This window comes from Carcharodon carcharias, chromosome 1 (genome assembly GCF_017639515.1).
Source record: "Carcharodon carcharias isolate sCarCar2 chromosome 1, sCarCar2.pri, whole genome shotgun sequence".
NCBI lineage: Eukaryota > Metazoa > Chordata > Chondrichthyes > Lamniformes > Lamnidae > Carcharodon > Carcharodon carcharias.
In genome coordinates, this window is record NC_054467.1 from 155,431,849 (window position 1) to 155,444,665 (window position 12,817).

The 12,817-nt window shown below is 38.2% G+C and overlaps 1 protein-coding gene across 3 annotated transcripts in view; it reads right to left on the reverse strand.

The window, feature by feature from the left end:
* Window positions 1-749: 749 nt before the first annotated feature.
* Window positions 750-12,817, reverse strand: part of ppat (phosphoribosyl pyrophosphate amidotransferase) — a 52,950-nt gene continuing 40,882 nt past the window's right edge. For 2 of the 3 annotated variants that reach the window (XM_041194724.1, XM_041194733.1), the window contains 3 exons: window positions 8,276-8,497; window positions 7,848-7,968; window positions 750-2,569 (listed from right to left, as the gene is read on the reverse strand). In XM_041194724.1, coding sequence (XP_041050658.1) covers window positions 2,388-2,569; window positions 7,848-7,968; window positions 8,276-8,497 — 525 coding nt within the window. In that variant the 3' untranslated portion in view covers window positions 750-2,387. The remainder of the gene's footprint in view (window positions 2,570-7,847; window positions 7,969-8,275; window positions 8,498-12,817) is intronic. The other variant, XM_041194742.1, reaches the window with a different exon arrangement.

The following is a 12,817-nucleotide window of genomic DNA, read 5'->3' on the forward strand; positions in this document are numbered from 1 at the left end:
AGGGTAATCTAAAATAGAGTGGGCACTTTTTGGGACCGAAAGTGGCATCCTTAGGCTCCTTCATGAATTTGCATGATATACAGCAAGCAATGATCTGATCAGGGTAGCCATTATCCTGCAGGATGGTTTTGATGGGCCCTATTTCAGCATCAAGTTTGCAAGGTGAGCAAGTAGTTCGGGTCCTATTTATGAGGTTGCCAATAAGGTCAATCTTATAGCACATGGAACTATAGGAATCCCAATGCTTATATTGACCAGTGAAGGTAGGCTTGCGGTAGGCAGTTGTAGAGAACCCACTAGCAGATTTTTCAACGAGCATGTTAAGGAAAGGGAGCTCATTTGACTGCTCCATTTCAAAGGTGAATTTGAATGCAGGATGGAGCCCGTTAAGCTGTAAATGGAAATTCTTACATGCAGATGCAGGTTAAAGTATATTGGAAATAAATTGTTGTCCCCTTTACAACTGGTATCCTTGTGAATTGACCCTAATGAGTGCAAAACAAAAAGCTTTGACAGCATGCTTCTTTTTTCAGCAAATACTCAAGTTCTGTACTTCCAAAAAACTACATGATAATCAGAGTTTTTTTAACTTCCTGGTTTGCTGTCTGAGAAACCTTCAATATGATTGGCTGCGAAGCCTGCTTCATGACAGCACTGTTGCTGGTTGCCTGGAGATCCCACTTGATTTGGTGCCAGATTCAAAATAATGTCAGGGAAGGTGAAATCCACACAAAAGATATCAGTAGTTCTTTGTAGGTAGCTTTATTTGCTGTCAGTGGCAGGTACAATCTTTTCGCCAACTTATCACAAAATCTGAACCTTAATGTTTTTTATTTAAAATTCCCAAGTGGAACTGAAGAAGATTATTACTCAGAATCCAAAGGTCACAAATGTGCGCAAACAGAAGTTATTCAATTACAAACTCATTCAAAGCAAAGGGAATGTAAACATCAAACTGACGCCATTGTAAAAGCAATGGATAGGGAGCTAGACATCTATTTATGTAGGACAAAGAAACAATTTCAATTTTCCAACATGGATATGTCACACCTACAGAATACTTAACTGGGGGGTATTGCCATGCAAAGTTATGGCTAGAAGGTAAAAAAAATTGAATTGGTTTCGTTAAAAGTTATTTGAAGGTTTACTAGTTTCATCTTCTGTAACAATATAGTTAGTGTTCCAAAAGAAAAGTTAAGTTACAATGTATCAAAACAAATGATGCACTGGTAGAAGTTCCAGAAATACAAATTATTTTTACACTAAATCATCTTAATACAAGTTCCCAGTGACGAAGGAGGAAAAGTTAATTTTGTTTTTTTCTTACACTTGATTATGTCCAGAAAGGAATTAATGGAATCAATATGACTCCTTTAGGTACATCCCCTGAAAGTTTTTTTTGCTTAGACAGAGACAGGATTGCATTCTCAATGTGCTGTGCATAATTCCATTAATTGGTATTCTAGAATACAAATATACAACTAATATACTACCAGATAATCTGTAAAGTTAGAAGGACACTTCTGATCTTTAAAAATTGATGGCTTTTCCATTTTTAAACCTTTGTCAATTTAAGTAGATATTGAGCCAGGACAACCAGTCCAAGGTTTAGATGAAAAAACTCTAAATGTGCTGTAAACATTCAATTGTAACTCAATGGATTGATGTACATATCAAACAAAAATGATAATTTGGCTGTAAATTCCTGTCAGCTGATTGCATTATATAACCTTTATTCTAGTGCTACATTACACAGCACCATGCCTACCCATGTGTCAAAAATTCACACAGCAAAATTCTCCAGGTTTAAGGGTGGTTAAAGACAAAATTCAAGTGAAACCCTAGAAAGGTGGAAAAACACACACACACACACACTCTGTTCAAGGCTACAACACACTTGTAGTTTATGAATCGGATCTCATAAAACACATCCTGCATAGTTGAGCTCCTTCACATTAAACTATTGCATCAGAAAGTGAATTATCTTTCATTCAATTAATTTGGAAATATTTTGACAACAGTTGAAAACGTGTTTGCTCTTTGCAGTTAGAGTGGTTTCCAACAACAGTAATTCATTTGATGTTCCTCAAGAAACTCTACAATTGAGGAACACATTCTTAGTTGCAATGTACCATGGAATGCAAACAGAATGTATTTGACGATGTTGATTTATGTATTCATAGTGTATATAATAGTGGCACAACTTATAAAAAATACAGGCATCCATGGAAACACCTAGAGACTCAATCAATAAACAAATGAGAAAAGACTTATTTATGGATGCTAACCAGAAAATAACAGAGCACCATTATATCCTTATAGGGTATAGTCAAATCTGAAAAAAAAATCTCAGGTGAATCACTCAGAACTATAAAATCAAAGTAACTTCACCATTCAAGCTCCACAGGATATTTTCCTGTGAGACAAGCTGTGCAGTGACCCGTTTGTCTAGGAGATTTTTTGTCATTTTCAGTATTATTTAGGATGGAATTTGTTCGCAGGCTCTTAATCCCCTCTTGCACAGCAGATACTAATCCATCAACGGAGAGATAAACCACACTATTTGCTCCTACAAAACACAGAAAAATAAGGTTTTAAGACGCTTAGTGTGGTTAACAAATAGTTGAGTCATTTGGCATTTGGTACAATCAGAAGTGTTTAAATACAAGCAGCAGCACTTTTCAGAAAAAAAAAATCATACAGTGCAAAAGCTAGAGAATACTAATCATTCTCTCAGCGGAATCTATAAACATTTTATTCAACATATTATTAAATCGAGAAACAGAATGACATTCTCAAACCTAATGCCACATAAAATTATCATACTCAGCAAAAGAGAAATCTCAAAAGTTAAAAAACATAATTCCAACTAATAGGAATGTGCATTACAGGCATTAACCTGTTCAATAAATACTACACTCAAGATTAACTCAAAATTAAATGTTTGATTAAAAGTATCAAATGGTCCAGTAAAGATTCATTTTTGAGGCAACACTGGAGAAATTGTAAAGTGTCTTAACAGAATAAAATTCCACTATTTCCCTTCTCCAGACAGCTTACAAACAACTGGTTGCTACCATGCAAGTTGATATTGAGCACCAAGAGCCAATTCTCCTTAAAACAAAGACACACATTTTGCTTACAACAGCAACCAACACTGAACTCAAAAAATTATCTATCAAAGACAAATTTGTAACACTAAATTTGATAGATAGATTGATAGATTACTATTTGCTACTGTCTCGTGCAAAGGTATTACATTTTCCTCAAATTTCACCATCTCGCAGTCTTTTTATGCACCCATTTATGTAATCCAGTATTGCTCACAAAGATTGGAATAGGGAGTGAGCTTTAGAAGGTTACTTGCACTCAAGAGAACACTTTGGTGGATAACAATGGAAGTGCAATCTGTAATTTTCCTCCGATTAATATTAATGGATAGAAAGTCAGTGATTGTACTCCCAAATTCCCACTATGGTTTGCTGAAACTGCTGCTCCCAGGTGGGAACATGGAATTCAGCTGTAGATGTACAGGCATTAAGGTGATAGAAAAATTGAATTAGACAAGAGAATAAAGGAAGAATTAATCAGAATATGGGAAAGCCATAAAATGAAAAATTGCCAAACTAATGATTCAAACTAAAATCATGACATAAAAGCAATAACTGGAACGTGGTTGCAATCATACCCGGACTGGCAATTAGATATACCTGAGTATAAAACTTTCAAAAGGGACAAGGAGAGAAGAACAAGAGAAAGTATGCAGTATTAAATAGAAAAACATCACAGCAGATGTAAGGATTTAAATTGAGAAGTAGCTCAAGTAGAATTCCTTTGTATTCAACTGAATTGCAGCAAGGGATCTTTTTCAACTCTTCTACCACGTTACCTGGATTAGCAGTGGAGAAGAAATTAAGGATAATTGTAGACAGGTTAAAGGGGGACATATTAAAAAAGTAGTAAGAGCTGAAGAACTTTTTACATTATCTGAAAGTTAATTAGGATTGGGAACATGGTTATGGTGAGAAAAGGGAGGGTAATTTTGCAATGTGTTCAAGACAGATTGCTTCTCGAATGAGAAAGTAGACACTACTTGCTCTGGTTTTTGGTAGTGAAATGAAGAAAGGAGGCAAATTAAGGCAACAACTGGGCAACAGTGACCCTTATTAGGTTTAATATTTAGAATAGAAAAGAGTTAAGCTCAAATGAAACTTGACTGAAATAAAGCATTTTTAGACATGCTGATGAAGCATTAAGGCACTATAAAAATGCAAGTTCTGTTTTAAAAGGAGAAAAACCTTAAGAACCAAAAGGGTAGATATTGGAAAAGAAAACCGAAACAAATTTAAGTTAGGAAGCTACAAAATAGAGGATTAGAATGGTTCAGGAAGGAGCCTGGGGGAAAATTAGCAAAAACAAAAGGGACATGAGAGACTTATAAAGAAGGCAAATGCACATGGGAGACAGGGTAATTTGATAAGGTGGATTCAAAATTGGCTTAGTTGTAGGAAACAGAGAGTGATGACAGAAGGATGCTTTAGTGACTGGAAGCCAGTGAGTGTCCAGTGGCATACCACAGGGATCTGTGCTGGGTCCCCTATTATTCATCATTTATATAAACAACATAGATGACAATGTGGGGGATAGGATTAGTAAGTTTGCGGATGACACAAAGATTGGCCAGGTGGTTAAGAGTGAAGTTGAGTGTCTTGGGCTACAGGAAGATATAGACGGGATGGTCAAATGGGCAGATTAGTGGCAGATGGAATTTAACCCTGAAAAGTATGACGTGATACACTTTGGAAGGAGTAATTTGACAAGGAAGTATTCAATGAACGGCATGGCACTAGGAAGTTTTGAGGAACAAAGGGAATTGGTGTGTGTGTCCATAGTTCTCTGAAGGCAGAGGGGCATGTTAATGGGGTGGTGAAAAAGGCATATGGGATACTTACCTTTCTCAATCGAGGCATAGATTACAAAAGTAGGGAGGTCATGTTGGAGTTGTATAGAAACTTGGTGAGGCCACAGCTGGAGTACTGTGTGCAGTTCTGGTCGCCACGTTATAGGAAGGATGTGATTTGCACTGGAGGGGGTGCAGAGGAGATTCACCAGGATATTGCCTGGGATGAAACATTTAAGTTATGAAGAGAGGTTGGATAGACTTGGGTTGTTTTTGTTGGAGCAGAGAAGACTGAGGGACGACCTGATTGAGGTGTACAAGATTATGAGGGGCACGGACAGGGTGGATAGAGAGCAGCTGTTCCCCTTAGTTGAAGGGACAGTCACAAGTAGGCATAAGTTCAAGGTGAGGGGCAGGAGGTTTGGGGGACATGAGGAAAAACATTTTTACCCAGAGGGTGGTGACGGTCTGGAATGCACTGCCTAGGAGGTGGTAGAGGCAGCTTGCCCCTCATCCTTTAAAAAGTACCTGGATGAGCACTTGGCATGTCATAACATTCACGGCTATGGGCCAAATGCTAATAAAAGGGATTAGGTAGGTAGCTCAAGTGTTTCTCATGTGTCGATGCAGGCTCAATGGGCCGAAGGGCCTCTTCTGCACTGTGATTCTGTGAAAGACTTTTTGTAAGTAATTAGTTGTAAAAGGATGGTCAGATATAAAGGGAGGAATAATGAATACTGGTGAATTAATGAAGGGATGAAACAAAGAAGAAAGTAAATTATGTCAGTTTCACATAGGAGATGATAAATGAAATTGCCAAATCACCAGCAATGAGTGTAAAACATTTAGTGGAGGTTTTAATTCAAAAATAGATGTTATTAGTTACTCAAATCTGTGATAGACAAATCACCAGGACATGATAGTTTATATTTGAATATCCTGAGGGAAATTTGGGGAGAAATAGTAAAAGCTCTGGCTGTAATTTTGCACAGTTCTTCTGGAAAGGAAATTCTGCTGAAGACTGGAAGGTCATGAATGTCACAGAAATAAAGTCAAGAAGCAAGAAGTTGGGAAACACAGAAATGAACCAATTGGGACTTGTCAGTAGGGGTGGGGGGGGGGGAAGAGGGAGTGAGATTTCTAAAAGGCTAGCATGCTTGACCATTTTTACAGAATTCTTTGAAGAAAAATAAATAGTACAGATCTAGGAACTGCAATGGATACGGTCAATTTAGATTTTCAAAAATATTTGATAGTCTACACATTTATGATGCAATACTAATTTGGCTGCTCCACGGAACATGAGTCAAGGGTGAAACTATGCTTTCAGATGCTATTGTTACAGAGGTGTGTTGATGTCAAATATTAAATTTTAAATTCATCTGCTGGACTCGTATGGAACATTTTTAAAAAGGCAGTTTCAACTGTTAAAACAAAGAAACTAATTTAAAATGGCTGCCACAAATAACCTGACATTTGGGACTGCAAGTTGGCCAAGCTTCCTGAAGTTTCTAACATGAACATGCTAGACCGCATCCTTGTGGAATGTCACACCTGCCCTTGTCAGTACTTACCCCAAAACAACTAGGGCAATAAGATCTCAGATTCTCTGTCCCCAGGACTACCAGGTAACAAAGGAGAGCTCTCAAAACTGATTATTTACAAGGGAAGTGCTAAGGGCCCCTATCTGCTGCTATTGTGGGTTGGTGGTTTTCACCATTAGAGACGGAAACTCCTTCGTTGACATGAATAGACTATCGATTGTTTTCCATTGCGTTTCAATGGCCAGTCGCCACATGAGCAAAATTCCGATTTTTGAAAGTCTTTTATTATAAAACCCAACTGGCTTTGAGGCAGTCTAGAAAAGGAACATCTGAAGGTAGCAACAAAGCTGCTTGCCTCTCTCTTTCAATTAAACTAGGCCTGCCTGCTTATATCGTACTGTGGATAACAGCCAGAGAAATTCGAAAGATGAATTCAAATTCAAAAGCAGTGTTTCCAGGAAAAAAAGCCAAGGACTATACACCTTAGCCATGAACAACAGCAAAGGACTCATAATCAGTGAATCCTTTATATCTTTGCCTTTTATTGTTGAATCTTAATTTGGCCAAAAAAGTTAACATCCTCTATTTTGTAACTTGTAGTTTTGCATGCTTGTGTATGTGTTGCAACAGGCAGCATGTGCATTTACCCTTTTTAATATATTTACCTGAGGGTTTTTTTTAAGCACATAAATATTAACCCCATATGTGTTTAAACTCAAATTTAAAAATAAAACTTACAAACAACTGAGGAGTGAGGAAAAATAGGGAGTCATTGCACCCATCCTCACTTGGTCATAACAGATATTTGGGGGATAGTGTCTGGATTTGAACCCACAGACATAAGAGGAATTGGAAGTAGGAACCAAATTAATCCCTAGATATCAATTTAAAAACTCCAGTCCAGATTTTCTTGTGTACAGTGTTACAGTACTTATAAAATGTCCACTTTCGAAGCTAGTGCTTTTCTAGAACACGGTGAAGTAACTTGGAGAAGTTTAAAGGCCCTATCCATTGAAGAATTGAAGAGTGTGGCTAGATATTTAGAAATAGAAATCCAACCAAAAGCTAGGAAACTTGAAATTCAAAAACTAGTGGCCAACAATCTGGAAATTGAATTGGAGGAGACAGACGTAAGCATAGAGACAGAATCAGACAAACTAGCTTTAGCAAAAATTCAGCTGCACCCGTCCTCCCCTGGTTGTAACACTATGCTAATAAACACAGGTCCACCATTAATAAGTCAAACAAAAAAAAAGCATTCCAATACAATTTTACCACTCCCTCCCTAAAAAGCCACAGTGAAACCATAAGAGGTCCATTACTTTACCACCAACACTACCAGATTGATAGTAAATTCTTCTCGCATTGTAAATTCTACTTTGCAAACAGAAATCACAACAAACCTATATAGCCTGCAAGGTCTTCAAATTCTGATTTATTGGCAATCAGTTCTTCTTTTGTTGGAATGTTAATTCCCATGTAACAAGGAAATCTTATTGGAGGTGAAGCGACACGGATGTGTACCTATAAAAGCATTTTAAGCAAGATAAGAAACCCAATTGATATTCTTTGCTTCTCAGCTGAAAAAAAATAACCAACTGAAATCCATTTTTGGATGATTATTTAAGGTGTTACATCATTTAAAAACATGAAATGCCTCAAGTAAACAAAGCACAAAAAAAATCATATGGACAAAATCAATTTTTTAAAAACTTTTTTTTTAAATTGGATACTTAAATTTGTCTAAACATTCAATTTCATGTTAATGCATATATATCATGGTCCTTTTCAATTTTAAGAAATTATAACTTCAAGACATTCTTTCTAATACCTCTTTGGCACCTGCATCCTTCAGGACTTTAATGATTGGAGAAATAGTATTTCCACGCACAATCGAATCATCGATCAGCACAATCCGCTTCCCAGCAAAATTATCACTCAAGGCTCCAAATTTTTGTGCCACTCCAAGTTGCCGCAATCTTGTATTTGGTTCAATGAATGTTCTCCCTACATACCGGTTTTTACAGAGTACTTCTACATAAGGAAGTCCTGCCTGTAACAGAGATACAGAAAATGAACAATTTAAAGTTAACCTATCACTTCTTTAGAACATTACCCATGACAATCATCTGCTCTTAAAGCATCCAAATTAACTGCTAGAACAGGAATAAGATAGGGATTAGGAGGGAGGTGGGGAAGAGACAGTGGACAGGGGTGGAGGGTGTGGGGGTGGGGTGGAGAGGGCGGAAGAGAGCGTAAGGTGAGGGAGGAGATGTGTGGATGGGCAGGGATATCGGTGCAGTGTTAGTGTCAATGTACTAGTAATCCAGAGGCCCACATGTTCAAATCCCACCACAGCAGCTGGTGGAAGTTAAATTCAATTAATAAATCAGGTATTAACAAAAGCTAGTCTCAGTAATCGTGACTATGACAACTCTCATTGATTGTTGTAAAAACCCATCTGGTTCACTTAGTGTCATTTAGGGAAGGAAATCTGCCATCCTTACCTGGTCTGTCCTACATGTGATTCCAGACCCACAGCAACGTGGCTGACTTTTAACTGTTCTTTGAAATAGCTTAGCAAGCCACACAGTTCAAGGGCAATTAGGGATGGGCAACAAATGCTGGCCTCGCCAGAAAATCCACATCCCATGAAAGAAAAAAAAATAAAAACACAAAGAATAACGGGAAAGAAACAAATTATTTCCCCTCAGGTCGTCAATCACCTGTGACTCTGTGGGAGCCTTTGCCACTATTTACATCACTAAAACTTAGTACGGATGCAACATTCATAATACTACAGTTTTACTTAGTCGAAGTTTAGAAATCCAAATGATTTCAGTTAAAGTAATGGAATATGTTAATGAGGGTATTGTGGTTGACACTGTACCTAGACTTTCAAAAGACATTTTGTGTTGGCAGAGTTAAAGCCTATGCAATTAAAGGGATGGTGACAGTATGGATGAAATTGGCTGAGGGACAGAAAGCAGAGTAAGTGATGAATATGTGTTTTTCAGACTGGAGAAAACTATACAGTAGTGTAAGCTATATGGCCTTTCAAGCCTGCTCCACCATTCGATTAGATCACAGCTGATTTTTTACTTCAATTCCAATTTCCCATCTGATCCCCATGTCCTGTCATTCCGCTAGAAGCCAAAAATCTCTCTCAGCCTTGAGTACAACAAATGACTGAACATCCAAACCTTCTGGGTTAGAGAATTCCAAATATTCAGAAATTCCCCTTCCTCTCAGTTTTAAATGATTGACCCATTACTCTGAGACTATGCTACCAATCTAGACTCCCCAGCCAGGGGAAACAATCTCTCAGCATATATAAGGTCAAGCCTGCTCAGAATCTTGCAAGATCACCTCTCATTCTTCTAAATTTCAGGGAGTATAAATCCAATCTACTCAACCTTTCATCATAGGACAACTCCCTCATCCAAGGAATCATTTTGTAAACCTTCGTTGAACCTCTTCCAAGCAAGTATATCCTTCTTTAGATAAGAAACAGCGCACAGTACTCCAGGTGTGGTCTCACCAAAGACATGTAAACTGTAGCAAGACTGTCTTACTATTGTACTACAGCCCCGTTGTAAAAAAAAACACCAACATGTTATTGCCTTCCCATTTCCCTGCAATACCTGCATGCTAACTTTCTTTGTTTCTTGTACAAAGACATAAAAAACTCTGAACATCAGCATTTAAAAGTTTCTCACATTTAAAAATCATCGTTTTTCTATTCTTCCTACCAAAGTGAATAATCTCATATTTCCCCATACTATACTCCATCTGCCACTTTTGTTGCCTACTCACTTATCTCACAGCTTACTGTCATCAGCAAACTGGGATACATTACTTTCAGTACCTCAACCAAGTCATTAATAGAGTTTGTAAATAACTGAGTCCACATCACTGATCCAGCTTGTCAACTTGAAAACACACTATTTATCCCAACTCTTTGTCTATTAACCTTTATCCTTTAGCCACATGAATATATTATCTCCAGCCCAATGAGCCTTTATTTTGTGTAATCATCTTTTAGGTCGCAACTTGTTAAATACCTTTTGGAAACTCAAATATGATAAATCCACTGGCTCCTATTTATTTATCATTAGTTACAGCCTCTAAGAAACATAGCTTTTTACTTCTGTTGGACTGTTGTAAAGAACACATCTTTTTATTTTCTGTTGGATTGTGGATTAAAATTACAACGGCTGTAGTTTGAAGGCCATGTCCACTGGAATAGGATGAGAGATATAACGTTGCAGTCCTGGGACAGAATGTGCCATGAAAGACAGAATGCTGCCAGAAAGGAGTCCTGGACCAAGGGAGCTGCCTGGCAACAATGTTTTAATTGGCTGCTGACCAGATTGTGTGTGAGAGCAGTGAAGCTGAATAGCTCCTAGCCTGAAAGGAATAAGACCTTAAACCTCTTTCTCCTGTATGTGAAAGATTCCAGTAATTCCAGAATAATAGCTAGCTGACTTTTCTTCTCATATTTCTGTAACCTGCTCTCTCTGAAAACCCCTGTCAAGAGGTAAAGGGGAAAATCACTGTTAGAGACATTAGAAGGCAAGTGCTCAACCAGTGAACTAAATACTGAAAATGCTAGAAGGCCACCTCATGTCATCAATAGGGACTAAAAGGAATTTGGAAGACATCAATCAATCAAATCCTGTATTCTGGAATTGGTGCTACTGAACGGTTTTATCCCACCCTTAAAATCGTGCGTCTTGTGTGTATAGGGATTTAAGAAGGGGTAGAGTTTAGGTTATAAAGTAAGAAATTAGCAGTTTATATTTCTTTCTTTTGTCACTGGTTAACGACAGTTTATTCAATAAAGTTATTTACTTATTAAGTTTACAAACCTGGTGCTCATATTCTGTTAACCCAAATTAAACAGTTAGGTAGAATTGGGGCAATCTGGTGGTTTGATCAAACCTTCTTGCATTTGTCGTGGCTCGGGGTGGGGCTTGATATTACAGCGCACTTTCCCCAGTGAGTTGTGACACCTCAAAAAAAATACTGTACTAAATTTATCAGACACTACTTCCCTTTCATAAAGCCATGCTGATGCTTCTAAGTGCCTTATTAACAACTTCTTAATAATAGATGAGCATTTTCCTGACAACTAGGGCTGAATTTTGCCCTTGACAGGTGGGCGGGCTTGACCGACTCGGCAGTGGGTGGGCAGCCGATTGCCGCCACCAAAACGTGCCCGCCACCATTTTACGTGGGCCGGCCAATTAAGGCCCCCCCAGCATGATGCCCGACGGGAAGCACTATGCGCTTCCTATGCATGTGGCAGTGGGGGAATTCCCCAACTGCGAGAGTGCACTCTTTCACGCATGCGCGCGAAAGAGCACACATCTCCCTGAGGCTAAGTGGTGCCTCAGGGAGATCGCTGAAAGGTTGTGAAAGTTTAAAAATAGAAAAATAAAAAAATCATTAACATGTTCCCCTCATGTGAAAATGTCACATGAGATGGGACATATTAATAAGTTACGCAAAAACTTTATTAAACTTTTTAAAATCCAAAATCAAACCTCAACCCGCCAGTGGATCACTTACCAATCACTTACCCGTCAAGCCGAAATTTGCACGAGCTCCTCAAAATCATTGTCAATTGCTGACTTAAGGGCCTTAACAAGGCCTTTAATTAATAGCGGGCGCGCTATGCAGTGCGATGCGCGCCCGCCAACCTAAATATCGTGATGCTGCGCGCTGACGTTGGGATGCTCTCACGACATTTTAAGCGCTGACGTGCGGGCTCTGCCACCCACACATCAGCCAAAAAATTCAGCCCCTAATATCAGGCTAACCAGCCTGCAAGTCATTTGTTTTCTCTCTTCCTCCTTTCTTAAAAAGCAGTGTTAGAATTGGTACCTTTCAATCCCCTGGGACCGTTCTAGAATCACCCACTATCTCTGCATTAATCTCTTTTAGAACTATAGCATGTAGACCATCAGGTTGAGGAGACGTGTCAGATTTTGGTCCTATTTGTTTCTGTAGTACTTTTCCCTCTACTGATATTAACTACGTAAAGTTCCTCACTCTAAATAGCTTCTTGGTATCCCACTATTTTGGTATGCTGTGTTTTCAACTGTAAGGTCAGTTACAGAAACACTTGTTTAACGGCTCTACCATTTCATTATTCCTCATTATAATTCCTCCTGTCTCAGTTCTTATAGAACCAACATTTTACTTTTACTACTCTTAAAAGCTGTGACAATCTGTTTTTATATTTCTTGCTAGTTTACGCTCAAATTCTATTTTCTTTCCATATTCTGGTCCATTGTCATTTACCTGTAGATTTGAGTATAAAGGACATAATTTCAAAGTGTGCACATGACACAAAACTCATAAACAA